The sequence below is a fragment of the Littorina saxatilis genome, linkage group LG1 (genome assembly GCF_037325665.1).
Source record: "Littorina saxatilis isolate snail1 linkage group LG1, US_GU_Lsax_2.0, whole genome shotgun sequence".
NCBI classification, from domain to species: domain Eukaryota; kingdom Metazoa; phylum Mollusca; class Gastropoda; order Littorinimorpha; family Littorinidae; genus Littorina; species Littorina saxatilis.
Window position 1 is genome coordinate 89,983,642 of NC_090245.1, and position 18,913 is coordinate 90,002,554.

Sequence of the window (18,913 nt, forward strand, 5' to 3'; positions counted from 1 at the left end):
CAAATGGAGCAATTATCGGTTGCAATTACACCCTAAAACATCCTTCTTTGTGGGGAAGTTTACTGTTTGAGCCGATTTTGTAAAAACGCGCATGCAGGTTTAGAATAAAAAGTAGTTCCAGAATTGTGAGCATGTACTCTGATAATTCTGTTATTGTTCATATGTCTATTGACATTCTTTCACTGTACTTGAAGAGACAGTTCTCTAAAACAGTAAGACATTTTGTGTTATAACTATGTCTTATTTTGTTAACAGGACAGCATCAGTTGGTTACGGCACGGCACCAGTGGAGGCTATCTCCACAACGGTTATCATCATCATTGCAGCTGGTCTGGGCATTCCTGTCGTCATCATCATCTTTGGTGGCATCTACGTATGCATCAGGAAGCGACGCAATGGCTATCAAAAAATCGACGACGGTCTCACCAACTCCTATCCTAACTTGAATTGATGATTCAATAATAATAATTGTGTCTCACACCCCACCCCGCCGTCTTTATCTTTAAACTGACATCTCAGGTCTTGAAAGAAGTGCTGCTTGTGTAAATTTATTATCAGATTCTTACAGTTTGTATTGCTGCTTTATTTGGTCATGGTAAATGGAAGTCTTTTGTACTATTTTTTTCTTCCATCTTTGCTTATTTGTGCTATCTTTCTTTCAGCAAAGACGCTTACAAGTTTTAATTTTCATCCAAAGATTGTAACTTAGCTACAAAAAGTATGTGATGATAACATTTTACTAAATTTTTAGTATCTTGTACACTACTTGGCATAACAAGCATAATTTCCTTTCTACATTTCTCGTAGTCCTATATACTTTGTAAGCCATTTCTGAATGTCTCCTCCCCTACATTCACAAACAGCTGATAAACTTTCAGAGTTAATTTTAAGGCTTCTAATCTACATTACTTTAAGAACTCGAGTATGCTGATCACTTTTGAAACTGGCTGGTGAACCAAAAAAATTACAAAACGTACCTTCATTAAGAGCTCAAGGGTGTATTCTACGAATGTGTGGATGCAGTAAGCTGCACTGGCGGTCTTGTTCAATGAGGATGTCCATTAGATATTCTTCTTTCGCACCTATTTATTCTCCTGTGTTCAGGTATCATGTTTGTGAACGTGACACCATTTTAAACAAATGCACAACTCCTCACAATGCTCAAAATTTTAACCAAATGTTTGTTCTTTAATAATAACCGATATCTTTGTACATCACTTTCTTCCTTGGTCTTTTTATTCTTCTTCATTATTCCCCCCCCCTCCCCCTTCTTGTTGTTGATGATAGGTTTCAGTTTTTTGTACCCGAATGATTTAGTGAATTGAAAGAACAAAAATTAGTATCAGCATCAATGTAAATGCTGTTATGCCATCATTCCATGTGGTGCTGTTATGAGTACATGTGAAACTTGGTATGTGACAGTATGTTTGTCTCCGTGTGCCTCTTTGGGTGCAAGGATGAATGTATCTGATGTGATAGTTTGTAATTAAAACATGTATTTAGATTTGCATGACATGCATGTTCAGTGAATTTGTTTTCTCAAGCAGTCAGCTCTGCATGTGTGCGTACATGTGTGTGTGTGTGTATGCCTACGTGTGTGTTTGTTTCATTCATAGAATTGGAAGTGAGCTGTACAGCCAAGGAAATAATTGAGAAAAAAATGTACAAAATTGAATTACATGTATGCTTATCGTGATAATAATGCATTGAAGCCAGTAGGTTTAATGTCTGCTGGAAATATTTAAGACGACTGTAAATACTGCAGTGTCTGCTCTCTCCAGCTCTTGTTGTGTTGTTTCTATTGTTTTCAGGACGTTACTTTGTTGCTATCATCAGCGCAGTTTATGACTATTGTTGATAATTCACTCACATTATTTTGTTCTTTTGTTATTTCGCCTGTCTCGTCAGTGCAAATCATCTGCTGTATGCTCCAACTTTGTATTGTCCTGCTTATAATCTTTACTTATTGTGCAGTCTCCTGCAGTTGCTTAATCTTATTGAGCTTTAAATTGTGATACATGCACTTGTCATCTTTGATGCATATGTGTGCATTCAAGAATTCTTGTATTCATGTTCCAAATTAAACACAGCACATGTGTGTCATTTGTATTGGGTTTTGCAAAAGAATGTTGCTCAGACAAAGTCAACTGAAATAAAAGAAATTATTTTTGTAAAACATCTACAAGATTTTCCCCTTTAATATGAGACAATTCATGAACAAGAGAACGTCAATCAGTAATGAACCTCACATTTGTACAACTGTCATTTCTTCATTTGTGTGTCACAGAGCAAGTCGAGTGTGTTTGTACTTTAGTATGTATTTTAGAGCAGAGTTGCCACAAACTAATTGTGGGATTACACTCCATGATGTAAAAAAAAAAAAAAAAAAAAAAAAAAAGGTACATAAAATGATAACATAATTCTTAAGACAGATGTGGTGTGAATTTTATAGGCCAAGTACATGAAGATGGTATACATGTGCGTGTGCAAGTGTCAAAAGACGCCAAAATGGTTGATTGTTACAGGGTTCAGTTTGAGGTGTGATGTCAATGCTACTGTCAGGTGTAAATCTGGCACGAGTGCACTCCAATAAAATTCATGGATGACCATCATTGTCTGTTGTAAATAATTTATTGACAAAGTTTTATACGTGTTTTAACATTTTTCAAGAATAAAGCTGATGTGAAAGAAAATGAAGTGAAGAAAACTGCCTTGATGTACTACACTTTTAATGTCACATGTGCTTTTTCATTCCACTCTGACATTACATACTTTTATATATATATTTATACTGAAAGGCATAAATTCTGCAAATAGTGCATTGAACGATTTTGCTCTCAAACGAAAATCAGATTGAACCTGTAATTTGTAGTTGACATCTTGAGTGTCGGAGCAAATGTTTCATGCTGTCAGCGTGCGCTTTGCAGTATTGCTGATCCAGCCACAGCTCACTGTGCTAATAAAGACAATGGGCTGAACGGGAGACAATAACGTAAAAAAGATAGTGTATGGCCCTATAAAATGCAACAGGCTGTTTGGCTGTATCAGATATCGCAATCATGCCACGACTTGATGAAGGAGAGAGACAGCAAGCGATTGGGATGCTTAGAGCTGGCCAAAGCATTGAACGTGATGAACACTGAACGTTTTCCGAAATCATTGCGCTTGGACTCAGTCACTTTTTTTGAAAAATTGTCATTTCATGATGTTCTATTCAAAATCAATAAAGCGAAGGTTTATAAACACTAAAATGGCCAATAAATAAAATATTCAAACATTGAAAACATTCACCACTGAGTTAATTTTTTGTGGTTTTTTAAAGTTCAGTTTGCGGAATTTATGCCTCTCGGTATATATAGAGTTCACGCTGACATACCACACAAAGAAAAGAAATCTTTTTTTTTCTTTTACAATTAAGGTGTAAATGCAACAGCTTGGTCTTCAGACTGCTACATTTATACATGGATGAACAACAGATAAGCTATTACAATTCTCAATTTGTACTAACAAAATGTATGCGTGCGTGTCTCCACATTTCCCCATACCCACATGCTCGCACACATGACTAAGTGTACACATCCATACACAGGCATATTCACTACTTGCAGGACTTCGTGACCCAGCATAATTGACAGGGTGAAGGCCATACAGGTACATGTCAAAAATCATCTGGAGTGGAAACTTCCCTACAACATGGATTGATTTGAAAGCCTGATCAGCACGCAGAAGCCCTCAAGGCCGTAACCAAGCTGCAACCACTTGGATGTTTCCGGAAATAACTCATCAGGATTTTTGGCAGTCTGGATGAGTAGGAGCCCCTGTACCACAGTCAGGTTTTTCACAACATCCGGAACGTGTTCCACGCTTCCAATTGGCTCAAACTTGCGATCAGGACAAGCGACTGACTGTGATGTGTATGCTATGCGGCGTGCACTAGATATACCATTTTCTTTCAAAAATATGATCATCGGAGCCACATATCACCACGGATGGCTTGCTAATCACTGGAAGTGTTCACTAAGCACGTGTGTTTTCATTAATAAACTTACGTGACCCGAGCTCATACCAAACCCATGTGACCTCCATTAAAACACGTTGTAATACGTGCCAGCGATCCTTTCCACAACAAATTCTAAACTCCAATGAACTCGTGAACGCTGATTTTCAAAAGAAAAGGGTATTATATTGTGTGCGCGCTGCATGACATACACATCAGAGTCCCGATTGCGGGATACAGCCCGTTGGAGGCGTGGAGCGTGCTCCGGATGTTGTAAAAAACCTGACTGTGGTACAGGGGCTTCTACTCCTCCAGACCGCAGATAATCCTGGCCAAGTTATTTTCGAAAATCGTCTATTAGCAAAAGTAAATCCTCAGTGAAATGTTTTCACACAAAATTCTCACATTTATTGTGCCAGTTTGCCAATCACTTCCTGATGAGTAAAAATGACGTAATGATACATTTGACGCGAATTGTGAGAACACTTTTCTAAATTCTTTTCGAAAAGAACTGTGAAGACTGGAAGTTTGCGTCACGCCCCCAAACAACTGAATTACACGAAGGAACTTAATGAAGACTGGTTATTGACACAACACTTAGGGCGGGGATGTAGCTCAGTCGGTAGCGCGCTGGATTTGTATCCAGTTGGCCGCTGTCAGCGTGAGTTCGTCCCCACGTTCGGCGAGAGATTTATTTCTCAGAGTCAACTTTGTGTGCAGACTCTCCTCGGTGTCCGAACACCCTCGTGTGTACACGCAAGCACAAGACCAAGTGCGCACGAAAAAGATCCTGTAATCCATGTCAGAGTTCGGTGGGTTATAGAAACACGAAAATACCCAGCATGCTTCCTCCGAAAGCGGCGTATGGCTGCCTAAATGGCGGGGTAAAAACGGTCATACACGTAAAATTCCACTGGTGCAAAAACACAAGTGTACGTGGGAGTTTCAGCCCACGAATGTAGAAGAAGAAGAAGACACAACACTTGAAATCAGGTTTGAAATGCATAAGCTCACTGGGAACACTTCATGGTAAATCAAGCTGGAGAAATGAATTGACTAGAAAGAGCTAGTACATGTATGCCTTAATTAGCCTGTAACTGTAAGGCAATCTATAAAATACATAGAGTACATGCACCCAGAAACCAAGAAATTGGACTAACACAAAGTCATGAGCCATAGTTCACAAAATGTCATGAGCCAAAGTCCAGAACAACAACACCATCTCTAGAGAGGAAATCATAGTCCTCCTTTCCCTTCACTATGTGGTCAGCCTTTTTCTTGAACAGCTCAGCATTTCTCCATATTCCCAGTGCTGAGGTTGCACCACTCACAGTGTCTTCACTTTCATTGCTGCCACTGGGGCCTGTGTCCTCAGCAGTGTTCTGGCTGTTGTTCAGGACTTGGGCAAAGGTCTTCTTCAGGTCTTGCCAAACGTTCTTTTCAGCGTCAGCTGGCTGTTTGGATGGCCAAGCTCTGTCAGAAATCTCATGGCGATGAAGCTTGGCATGGCTATCTGGAAATTGTCCAGCACCTTCCTCTGCCTTCTGTGCACAACCCTGTCCTGTGGGGTTATTGTGTTGAAATTCTGCATTGATACTAGGCCAGCCATCATCTTCACTCCTTTGCCCTTTAGTATTGGTGCTTGAGAGTCTGTCCTCACCTACTTCCATGGAGCTGCTGCCATGACATCTGGTTTCATCTGAGAAATCACCAGTGACACGATCAATGTCACTACCACCTGCAAAGCTATCACCCGGCTGCTGAGCATCTTCACAAGAGCCACATACAGATTTCTTTGTTTTATCTTCAACCAAGTTCGCAAAAGGCTGGAGAGTGTCACCACCAAAGAGCTTCTCCAGCTCTACACCACAACCATTACACCTTTGGTGAGCGTGACACATTGGGGAGGTCGAGAACAAGTCCGTGTCACCGCTGCACATAGAGTTGGTACTGCGTCCGCAGAAATTGGCAGCAGCACCGCAGTAATGCACAGCCTGGCAGTGGCACCCAATGAGAAGACATCCAACGTTGGTGTCAGGCGTCTGGCACAGCGCCCAGTGTTTCCACAGCCCGGGGGACCAGTTGAGAGAGAAGAGTGTGAAGCCGCCCCAGCGAGCAGTGACCCCAAAGAGAATGATTGGATTGTGAGGCTGTGTGTTGGCGGGAGATAGGCCGTCCAGCCAATCCACGTCCACTGCTGTCATTCGTTCAGGGCTGTGGTCAATGGTTATTCTTGTCACGTCCAAGCTGGGAAAGTAAAAGCACATTTTGATTGTCATACCAATCAACACACGCATGGCTTTTACCATTACCTGCTTTGGTTCTACCAAAAATAAAGTCAAAACTGTACCTCTGTCCATTTCCTGATACTCAAAACCAAGGAATAGTCAACTGAAACCGCCTGCATGACGATGAAAATATCCAGAGAAATCAGAATATGACTGTCTAAATGGTAGGGGAAAAAAACGTCATGCATGTAAAAGGTCTATACTTGAGCAAAAACATCATAAAAACAAGAGGCGAAGCCATCAAGGCTCACGTAAGAAATCGACAAACAGTAACACAAACTCAATCACTCCGTCACACATACATACACACACACACACACACACACACACACAGAAAGAGCATAGGTGAAACTGTGCAAGAAAGCGAGACACTAGATCTAGATCTGTCTGTCTGCATGTAGCCTACTTACAGGGACACGACTGCCAACTAGTCTCGGCCCGCTCAAAATAATAATGACCGAGACTTTCAGTACTTCCTTCGCGTGACGTCTAACCCACTTACGTCATAATGTGACGTCAATGTAATGTGACGTCTTCAAATGTTAGAGTTTCTACCACAGACATACACACGCACGCACATACGCACGCACAGACAAAGTTACGATCGCATAGGCTACACTTACGTGAGCTAACTGGTGCACTTAGGAGTTGCAGCCCATGAACGAAGAAGAAGAAAAAACCCACTTACTTTGCAAAGAAGTCCACAACTTCTGCAACCCGCTTTCTCAGGACCAGATCAAAGATGACAAGGTCGCGGATAACAGCAGCAATCAAGAAGCGTTTCCCAGCGGCAAGAATGAGCATGCTGAATGTGCGACAATACACATAGGCTGCACTTTCCACACTCTCCACCATTAGGTCGCTTCTCTCCAATGTGTAGGAAGGTGATGAAGAGGTTGGACGCATCTCGTACTTGACAATTCCCACCGTCATTTGAGATAGCCTCATGCTGGCGTAAAGAATGCCTGGGTCTGACTTGCAGCAGCAGAAGGACAGCATCTTGTTGAAGGACACCTGACAATGCTGCTCCTTCACCTTGCCTGAATGATCAATCACTGCCATTGTCACACTCTGTTTGGCACACACGCAGATTGCCAGATGGTTTGGGGGGAGGTTTGATTCTGGCAGGAAGAACACCTTCTTGACAGAAACTTCTTGGAATCGGGATTCGTCAGCGACATCAGCTCGCTTTGGCAAACCCAGTTTGACGATGGTGTGATCAAGTTCATTGCCAATCAGACGAACGGTGCCATCACAGAACCCTGCCAGCACAAAACGCCCAGATTCGTGAATGTCAAGAGCGGTGACCGAGTTACATCCGAACAGTTTTTCATACTGGAAGGATCCATTGAGAGAGATGATCCTGAGCTGCCCCCAATGTGTGCCGGCGATGATGAGATCATTGCTGACCACCACGCAGCACACCACATTGCCGGACTTGTCCCAGCGCATCCGCTTGGTCTCTGCGTCGAATGCCATCACCCGTCTGTCCTTGCTTCCTGAAAATGACAGGAAGCTCTATCAGTTGTACTGTTCATATTTTTGCTTCACTGACACTACCTACCACTTGCGAAATGTTTTGCAAATTTTACTTTAAGATTGCCACTGCTTGAGAGAAAGAACTGTAGTTTTGTTAAGGGTGCTTTTGTTCTGTTTTCTTTGTTGCACATAAAGAACATTACCGTACCACAGTTATACTCTTTTACTCTGAAAAAAGAAATGTACTCTCTTGCAACACACCATTGCCAATCACAGCTCCCACTCAAACCCTGCATTAACTTTGCTTCATTCAGTTCAACTATTGAAGCTTTGCACACAAAACATGCAGCAAAACCAACCAGAGGAATCAGAGAGAAAGGAACAAAGACAAAAGGAACAAAATCAGATGATGGAACAAAGAGATCTGACCTGAAAACTTGACTTTTGCAGGTATTGTAGAATATTATTCTCAAACGATAAATTCTTTAATCTTATGACAAAGTAGGGAAAATACATTTGATACAAGCCAAAGCAACTGATATTTTCCCATAATATATACTGACCTATAACAAGAACACCACTGCCGTAAGCAATCAGGCTACAGTCAAATTTCTTCAGGGTCTCAGTCAGATTTCTGGGGCAAACAGTGCTGGGGGTTTTGCAGAAAGCGTCTCCAGTTTCCATCAACCGCACAATGGATCGAAGCCCTTGGTGCATTTTGAAGAAGAAGTCTGGTTGAACATTGATGTAGTTTTCCACATTTCCTCCCTTCTGCCAGCACAAATGTTTCCACAGCTTTGTGTTCTTGGTGATTTTGTCGCGCCAGGATGAACATACCTGTAAAGAAAAAGTTGTGTGCATTCATTGAAATGAATAAGTGAGGCTGAATGTGAACTTTGTTAAAAGATCAAATATGTTCCATGTTATTGTTTGTTTGTTTGTTTGCTTAACGCCCAGCCGACCACAAAGGGCCATATCAGGGCGGTGCTGCTTTGACATATAACGTGCGCCACACACAAGACAGAAGTCGCAGCACAGGCTTCATGTCTCACCCAGTCACATTATTCTGACACCGGACCAACCAGTCCTAGCACTAACCCCATAATGCCAGACGCCAGGCGGAGCAGCCACTAGATTGCCAATTTTAAAGTCTTAGGTATGACCCGGCCGGGGTTCAAACCCACGACCTCCCGATCACGGGGCGGACGCCTTACCACTAGGCCAACCGTGCCGGTCCTCCATGTTATTGAAATAGGGCTATATACTCATATATCTTAACGGAACGAAGAGATGCATGAGCAAAATAAGTCAAACTTAGGATCGACAAGTTTCCTTTCAGCAAAAGGTTTATGCAACCAGTAAAAAAAAAATCACCATATCTGTTTGCCGAAAAATGTACAGTGGGACAGCTGCTGATTAAACTTGCTTTTGAAAGGGGCTTGCTCAGGTCAGCTCAGTGTTCAATGGTAATAACCATAATGGGTTATTCTCCAGAGCTGTGACGTTCCAGTGGAAACCATGTTACGAAGTTGACATTATCCTACATACGTGAGAGAGACACCCGTGAGATAATAATCGTTCAAATCACACGTGTGTACGTGTATATCATGTAAATGAGGTCATGTCAAGCAAGTCTGGCAGGGACCTGTTTTTCCACTGCTTATGATGCCAAAGTCACCGAGACAAACGTCATTATAGAAGAAAAAATTGCGCTCGCTAATTACCCTCGATGAATCTTTAGAACTATAACACGTCACGCCACACTTTCAGAGTGACGTTTCTTTGCTTTGACGTAATAGATTGCACGAGGCTTTAGAAGAGATCGAGGTTCCAAAACAAGCGTCTTCAATTTAGCTGCCTCGAATGCAGGACATTTTCAATAAAATACACGTAAGTACAGTATGTAGGATAAACAGAATACTTGTATGGCTTGCTGTGTCGTACCAGATTTACACTCGTTGCTTTTTCAAATAGTGAACTGCGAGCGAATATTTAAAAAACAACTCGTGTAAATCTGGTACGACACAGCAAGCCATGTAGTATTCTCTACCATGACCTCCCTTCTTTGTCTCTGTAAATGTACTGTAGGTATATTTCTTGTATTTCCATTGTTCTCTTGTTACATCTATGATGTAACTATTGCACTCTTATAACACATAAAATAGAGGATAAATAAGGGTGCACGAAATACATCATAGCTGGCTCTACTTTCTGTCGTCCTTGACATTCCAAAATGCACTTGTACCTATAGACCGGATGTGCAAGGGGTAACCACGCTTTTGAGAACTTGCGCGAGAGTCATTCAGTGTTATAGCTGAGTTTTAGTCTCGACTTGCTGAGACTATCATCCTAGCGTCATAGATTTCATGACGTCATTACGGGAATATCAAAGGGACTCACGAGCCTCTGGGTCTTGACTGAAATACAAGCCATATAAAAAGAACACTCGTGTTGTAACCTCTCTCTCTATCTATATATATATACGACTTGTGTCTGTGTGTCTGTGTGTCTGTCTGTGTGTGAGTTCGCGATGCACGGCCAAAGTTCTCGATGGATCTGCTTCAAATTTGGTGGGCATATTCAGGTAGACCCGGGACAGGACACAACCTGGTCGATATTTCAACACGTGCTCTCAGCGCGCAGCGCTGAACCGATTTTGGTTCCACCTCAGCTATTTTGGTTCCACCTCAGCTACCCGGGCCCCCATACCGACACACCAAAGCCAAAGTTCTCGGTGGATCTTTTTCAAATTTGGACACCGTATTCAACTACACCCCGGACACAATATCATCGATGAGATATTTCAACACGTGCTCTCAGCGCGCAGCGCTGAACTGATTTTGGTTTTTGTGTTCATTTCACCATTATAAGTAACTCTTCCTTATCTTCTCATCTTCTCCAGGTTTTCAGCGTTTACCTCCCTTCCTTCGTATGGTGCACCATAGTATGAGTGGTGCGTCTTCGGATATTCCCAGCGTTCTGTTACTATTTTTAGAAGGTCACCGCAGTGTCCAGAACGTAAATTGGACCCGTAAATTATCCTCACTGTAAAAGTGCAAAGGTCGAATCAATTTATAGCCACGCGAAAAATACACTGTCATCTATCTCTCTATAGATACGGCTTCTCTGTGTTTGTGTGTGTGTGTGTGTCTCTCTCTATGTGAGCAACACCTGGGGATTGTTCAGTTCTGTTTGTGATGTGGTCTGGCGGCTTTTGTATATTTGTATGTACTGGCCTTCCTTTGGGGGCCCGGGTAGCTCAGGTGGTAGAGCACTGGACTTGTGATCGAGAGGTCGCTGGTTCGAATCCGGGCCGGGACGGACACGGGTCAACTTTATGTGCAGACCCAGAGACGGTATCCATCTCCCACCCCCGTGTCACCACAATGGCACGTTAAAGATCTTGGTCATTCTACCATAAGTGCAGATGGCTGATACCACCTAAACACGCAAACATCAAAAGCCGTGAGGGCGTAAATACTCGAATCGTATAAACCAATTCATGTCCAATATAGGCAATTAAGACCTGACGGGCAATAAGCCCCTTAAAATTTACTTTTTACTTTTGAGAAGCCATAACAGTTCAAAAGGGCTTACAGATAAGCTATAAATTGCTCAATCCTGTTTGAGTGGAGTTCGCCTCCAAAGGTGATTAACACGGTTACATTCGTCGACAAGGATGGGACTCGATATGGTCAGGAATGGCATTATGGCCACTGAATCATTTTCGTGCTGTTCCCATTCCACGAATCTGGGAGGGACCTAAGCTTGGCGGGTCCATTGTTCGGACCCGGCGAAGCCGGCATACGGCTCTAAGTACTTCTTCCCGGCGAAGCCGGCTACCCGGCGAAGCGTGTATTCATTCTAGTAAATATATATACACTGTGCAAAAAAAGTATCGCATAGGTGAATAGTTTTAAGTTCCAGACAAACATTCCGATTGGAACGCCTCGAAACTAGCTTTTGCAGTTCAGTTGAACCCGATAGTCGATTGAGTGAGCAAAATTCACCGCGCACGTGCAAGATGTGCATTTTGAGGCCAAAACGCACATTTTGTTGTTTTGTGCTCCTGTACTGCACGTTTTTTGGAGATTTCACTCGAAATTTCGCGTAAGGTTAGCTGAGCTCATGTGCCAACTTGGGCAATAAAAAGCGAAGCAATTCTGACTGATGCGGCCATTCCCTGAGGAAATGAAAAATGTCACAACTCAACGCTTCAGTACGAGAGAACGCCCTTGGCCGCCTTCAAGCAGGCCAAAGCCAATCCGAGGTTGCCAGAGCCCTGCGGGTGTCCCGGAGCACCATCTCTCGCCTCATGGCACCGTTTTCAACAAACTGGGTCGTCAGCTCCCGCGCCAAGGTCCGGAACCGCCTGCATACAACTGGTCTAGACGCTTACAGGCCACTCCGGCGCAACGTCCTGACCCGCCGCCATTGCCAGGCCAGGATGCAGTGGGCGAACCAGCACCTCCAGTGGACCCTTGCCAACAACTGGCACCACGTTGTTTTCAGCGATGAGTCTTATTTCCTCCTGCAACATCACGACAGCAGGAGGAGGGTGTACAGGAGGCAAGGAGAGCGCTACCACCAGCAGTGCGTAGATGAGGCGCCTCCTCATGGTGGTGGGGGTGTGATGGTGTGGGGGACCATCACCAACATTGGTAGGAGCCAGCTTGTGGAAGTTCCAGGCCGCCTGAACGCCCAGCACTACGTGCAGGACATTCTGCAGCCACACGCCCTGCCCCTCCTGGCTGCGCCACGGGCTCAGTTCCAGCATGATAACGCCAGACCCCACACCGCCAGACTCACCACAAACTTCCTGGCCGCCAACAACGTGAACACTCTGCCCTGGCCCTCTCTCTCCCCAGATTTGAACCCAATTGAACACGCATGGGATGAACTGGGAAGAAGGCTCAATGCGAGAGTTAACGCCCCTCCCAACAGGAGACAACTCTTCCAGGCCTTACAGCAAGAGTGGGACAACATTCCCCAACAGACTTTGCGAAGACTCATTGCTTCCATGCCAAGGAGATGCCAGGCTGAAATTGACTCACGTGGAAGCCATACTCGTTACTGGCTTTGACCTTGGTTTGTGTGAAGGTCACGCTCAATGAATAACTGCAAAGTCCAGCAAATAAAGACATGCATCTGTGCTATCGAAAACGCTCAAAAACTTTTCTGTCCGACTTATGTATTATTTGTTCGAAAGAATGAAATGTCAATAAAATTATTCATCAAACTAACTATGCAATACTTTTTTTGCACAGTATATATATAAGTACATATAATTGGCCTGCAGAGAAAGGATTACAAAAACTTGCACATTTTGTTTGTCTACCTTCAGTAAATTACATGGGTTTTAAAGTACGTCAACTTCGCAACATGGAAACCAAAGGTTGTGACATGGATTTGAACACTCACAATTCAAGAGAAAAATAACAAAATATGTGCTATGTTTTTTGTTACATGTCTCTATCATTATCTGCCTGGGGTATAAGGAAACAAGTACATAGAATACATTGTAGTTGCCATTCAATATACGTATAATCACTCAAAGGACTGAAAATGCATGTCACAAAATTGTACACAGCTATGAAAAATAACCGAGACAGACTATCCATAAATAATCAAAATTAAACCAAGGATGGACTAACATGGCGTAAATCTGTAAACATCAATCAATCAATCAATCAATATGAGGCTTATATCGCGCGTATTCCGTGGGTACAGTTCTAAGCGCAGGGATTTTTTTTCTTTTCAATTTTTATTCAAGGCGCAGGGATTTATTTATGCCGTGTGAGATGGAATTTTTTTACACAATACATCACGCATTCACATCGGCCAGCAGATCGCAGCCATTTCGGCGCATATCCTACTTTTCACGGCCTATTATTCCAAGTCACACGGGTATTTTGGTGGACATTTTTATCTATGCCTATACAATTTTGCCAGGAAAGACCCTTTTGTCAATCGTGGGATCTTTTACGTGCACACCCCGATGTAGTGTACACGAAGGGACCTCGGTTTTTCGTCTCATCCGAAAGACTAGCACTTGAACCCACCACCTAGGTTAGGAAAGGGGGGAGAAAATAGCGGCCTGACCCAGGGTCGAACACGCAACCTCTTGATTCCGAGCGCAAACAAAGCTAAAGTGCACAATCCACAGGCTTAAACGTTCAGTAGATTCTATCCTTGTTTGAAACTGACCTTCTGTTATTGCGCATGTTTTCATAAACAAATTATACACACCAAACGCAGTATCAAAAGTGAGTTGACATCCAGGTGGGCCAGTATCTTGTCAATAGTCAGTGATGGCAGGGTCAGGAAGTCTTGTGTCAGTAAGTACGGCAGCTCTGTTTCCAGGAACAGTTTCTGATCACGAGAACAGCTCCTGGTGAATGCTTCAAACAGCGCCCTTGTCTGCTCCAAGCTGAGCTGAGTCATTTGCTTTACTGCATTGTCCATCCAGACGACAATCTCTAACCTGTAATGTAAATGGACACAACAAAGTTAGAATCTAAAGGTAATGATCACTAACTCACTGTCAGAGTGCATGATACTAAATTGATAGTTGTCAAAAGATATAACTTGGTGCATGTTAATTGTCGATACCTGTCTCAGAGGACTAGTAAAATAGGTCAGTTGAGCCTGGATTGAAAATATGTCCAACAAGAACAGGGATGGCGAAATCGAGTACAAATTCCACCTGGCTAGTTGAAACTGTGTGATACTGATGCTGGCAAGTGAAAATACTGTTCAAATGCAAAAAACCATCGGTTTAAGTATCTAGTTTTATAATCATGCCTCTGAAATTTTACTAGCCAAAGAAAATACAGTCCTGGCAGGTTGTGTCTTTGCTCACATTTGGCGAGTAGATTTACATTTTACTAGCCAGTTAATTGTTTCTACTCGCCACAGCGAGTAAACTACTCGCCACTTTCAAGGCTGCATATAAACACAGCACATACTCTAAACTTCTGTCGTCTGCATAAGCGCCGCAGGGGGTGCAAGTGGGGCATTTTATTTTGTTCAAAATTCCATTTCTCACGTCAAAATATCAAGTCGCACGAAACATATAGCTAGATAACTCAAATTTTGAAACGAGCATCGTCAGTGTCAGCGGGTGCAGATACTTGAAGCCAAAAAAGACGCCAGCTACGAAAGTATGTTTCTCACTGACCGCAGCACAGTTGTAGATCGTACCACCGCTGTTTTGTGAATATAGATGAATCTGAAAGTCATTTATACTATAACACGTACATGTACTTTCATAATCTGCTTTTGTTATGTACCGGGCTTATGACATTTCTGGTGGGCGAGTGACTTTCTTGAAGTTACTCGCCCGGCTGGCAAGTTACATTTTTGAGAATTGGCCACCCCTGAAGAAAATATCCTGGCTACAAACAGAAATTCTGCCAGAAGACCTCCTAGAGTCCTACTTATGTGTAAAAAAAACCCACAAACAGTGGAGATAAATGATATATTCAGTTTACAAAAACCAACATGAGGAAATGTTCATTTTGTAATATTTGTTTGTTTATTTGTTGCTTAACGTCCAGCCGACTACGCAGAGCCATATCAGGACGAGGAAGGGGGGGATGAAGGGGGCCACTTGTCAAGCGATTCCTGTTTACAAATGCACTAACCCATTACTTGTGTCCCAGCAGGCTTTAGTAAAACTAAATTAATACCTACTGGAAGATTACCAGTTTCCAGTATGTTAAAATAGGCTTAACCTATCTACTGCTGGACTTACATCAGAACACTAACAGATTAAACTATACATGAATCGCGAGACAAGCGGCAAGAGAAGAGATTTTTGGAAAAAATACAGGTGAATGAGCAAGAAGGCAGAAAAAAGAAAAGAATTCATGAAGAAAAAGAGAGCATGACAGGAAAGAGGAACCAAAAATCTACCTGACAGCAAACTAGAAAGCTCCTGCGGTTCCAAAAACAGGAGGGGCCTTTAATTTCATAACCGCAGTGCCCCACTGCGGGACATTTTGTAATAGAGTTGCACCAAATTGAAACTCACTGTCGAACAGAACTATATAATGGCTACTAATACATTATCCCAACCATGCAGTTCAAGAACCGACTTGACAGCTAGTGAACAGTTAATGAAGCCTGTATGAGTACGATGGGTGTCTATTGTCACAAGAGTTTAAAATTAAATAGTATGCACTAGCTATAGCAGACCCAAATGCAATTTGAAATACAACGCGGGGACACAAAAAGGCTGCAAGGCATATTCATTGTCCCTAATACCTATACCTATGTCAAAACAGTATCCCATGACCCAACAGGGTCAGACCAATACATCAGATTTAAAAATTAAAAAAAGTTAAATTATGTGACCAAAGACTGATCGAGGCATCAGAACAACACTGATAACTAACTGCATGCTAAAGATTATTTGTTGGAATTATCTTTTCAGTTGGCCGGCATATTGAAGCTGATATAAAGCTGATATGAAGCTGTATGTTATAATATTTTACACCTTGATCCTTTTTTGCTACGCCGCTTCTTGAATTTATCAGGCCGATATTTTCTCTCTCTGTCCCTCCTTTCTCTTTATTGAAAGGGCCACAACTACGACATTCAGCAAGAAGATGAAATATCTTGATAAAATCCGTGTCTTAAGATTCTGTTTAAGGAACAGATGCAGGAATGTTCCAGCATGCCTCGAAAGAAAAATACAGCACGTAACAGTAACTAACACCGACGGACATGTGCAACACCGGGGTAGTATATAATATAATTCTTTGCACTTAGTTAAGCATTAACCCGGCATCATTCCCACGATCACCGAAAACGCGGAACTTGTTGAAACACCACACGATTATTGTTGCCATATATATACTTACGAATCCATAGCTGCTGTCTGAAACGACATGACTGTTTGGTTATGGAAATTCGTCTGCAACTCGGCGACTCGGCTGTTCGTCACCCTTATTCAGGGGACGTCACTCTTATTCTTATTATCATTGCAATTTGAGTTCACTCCCCATATGATGCCGTTTTCCTTTAAACCGTATAACTGGAGATATAATACGTGACTGCTCATTTGTTACACAATTCCACACACAACACGTGCCGACCTAAATCACAGAGCAGGCACAGTCGATGGGCCTTCATCCTTTCAATGTTTTGTGCTGCTCTATTTTAGCCAGTCCTCCGTTTCTTAGACGCTAAATTTGGCGAGTGTGTCGAGGAAGTAGCTAGCGTTTCTTAGGCAATTCTCGCCGCGAGGAATTCTAATTTAGCGAGCTGAACTGAACTGTACTGAACGTTATTTTACTAGGAAGCATAAACACACACACACACACACACACACACGCGACACACACACACACACACACACACACACACGCGACACACACATAGGTCCCTGCACAGACTGACACACACACACACACACACACACACACACACACACACACACACACACACACACACACACACACATCATGTAGGGGAAAGGCTCCTAATGTGACCGGCTCCTAATATGGACCACCTCCTGTTCTGACAAACTAACGGCGCTAGAGCGCTCAAACCAACTTTCGCTTTATTCAGTCTCTCTGGATAAGTTGCACATGTCAAAACAATTGCAGAAACACAAACCTCAAAACCGTTAGGCTTTTTCGCTTTTTTTCCACTCGTTTTGGCAGCGTTCACTCTAAATTTGCCGCCTAAAACGGATTCGTTTCTGTCCACAGCCAAAGCTTTCATAACACAAAAATGGCTATATCATATAACAGCTTAAGACAGTATTTATTACATTTTAACAGTGTCAGTGTACCCCGAGTTTCTACTGCAAACAAAAAATAATAGCAAAACCTCAAAGTATGTGTGAGTCCCCTAATATGGACCACCTTCAACAAATCGAAGAAAATAAAAACTAAAGGCAATTTTAATTAATTCATCAAGAAGCTTGCTGAAAATAACCTATAACTAGCCCCGCTCGAGATTTCAAAAAAATATAACAAATAGTCTTTTTTGGGGGGAAGTTGATAATTTCACTTATTTTCACTCTGTTTTTTTTATAAGCTTCTTAAGTTTCCTGGTGTGCTTAAAATAATACTCTCATCAACCCGAAACAGCTAAATCTAAAGCATATTTGAATTAGTCTGACTTGCACACTATGTTGTATCATGTTATTTTGAAGTATAGGGGGCTTTTTACAGTGATTCGTGAAGGCCGCTTCACTGGTCCATATTGGGCGCCCAGGCTCCTAAAATGGACCATTTATGTGTGATTATTTTTCTGTATTTAATTTTTGCTGAAGGTCTATCAAAGCTATTTCACTCTAATTAGGCCTAACGGTTAAACTAAGAGCCTGGAGAAGGACTAGCTACCAACCACAAAATGAAACTTTTTCGCAAGAAAACAACCTAGTTATCAGCAATAAACAACAAGTCGCGTAAGGCGAAAATACAACATTTAGTCAAGTAGCTGTCGAACTCACAGAATGAAACTGAACGCAATGCCATTTTTCAGCAAGACCGTATACTCGTAGCATCGTCAGTCCACCGCTCATGGCAAAGGCAGTGAAATTGACAAGAAGAGCGGGGTAGTAGTTGCGCTAAGAAGGATAGCACGCTTTTCTGTACCTCTCTTTGTTTTAACTTTCTGAGCGTGTTTTTAATCCAAACATATCATATCTATATGTTTTTGGAATCAGGAACCGACACGGAATAAGATGAAAGTGTTTTTAAATTGATTTCGACAATTTAATTTTGATAATAATTTTTATATATTTAATTTTCAGAGCTTGTTTTTAATCCGAATATAACATATTTATATATAGCTATTCGGATGAACACGTGGGGGAAATTCGGGGGCTGTGATTGGATGGTCTCTTCCGATCATCAAAGCATAATGCGGCGGAAGTCGGCCATTTTACTCAATATCCAAAAGCATATTGAGAAAAATGGCCGACGCATGATTCCGGTTTACCCAGTCTGTACCACGGCGATGTTTCTATCGACAACAGCAAACACTGACAACTTAAAAAGCTGTTTCAACAACTGTGTTGTGAAGTCGAATGCACTTGGAGTCAGTTTTTCTTCCAAAGTCAGAAAGCGTGTAGCGGTGTGCATGTCTGCGCGAACATGATGCGCGTAAGAAGTTTGTCTGCTATCAAAAC

At 42.4% G+C, this 18,913-nt stretch overlaps 2 protein-coding genes across 2 annotated transcripts in view; one reads left to right on the forward strand and one right to left on the reverse strand.

The window, feature by feature from the left end:
* LOC138983606 (glycosylated lysosomal membrane protein-like) overlaps nt 1-2,693 on the forward strand; it is a 24,746-nt gene extending 22,053 nt beyond the window's left edge. The window contains exon 6 of the mRNA XM_070356885.1: nt 256-2,693. Within this exon, the coding sequence (XP_070212986.1) occupies nt 256-451 (196 nt within the window). The 3' untranslated portion in view covers nt 452-2,693. The remainder of the gene's footprint in view (nt 1-255) is intronic.
* Nucleotides 2,373-16,818, reverse strand: LOC138983596 (uncharacterized). Its single transcript, XM_070356875.1, has 5 exons — nt 16,632-16,818; nt 14,014-14,248; nt 8,328-8,601; nt 6,974-7,784; nt 2,373-6,244 (listed from the first exon to the last, which is right to left on the reverse strand). The coding sequence occupies exons 1-5, from the start codon at nt 16,658-16,660 to the stop codon at nt 5,188-5,190; spliced, it is 2,406 nt and encodes an 801-aa protein (XP_070212976.1). The 5' UTR covers nt 16,661-16,818; the 3' UTR covers nt 2,373-5,187.
* Between the last annotated feature and the right edge of the window lie 2,095 nt (nt 16,819-18,913).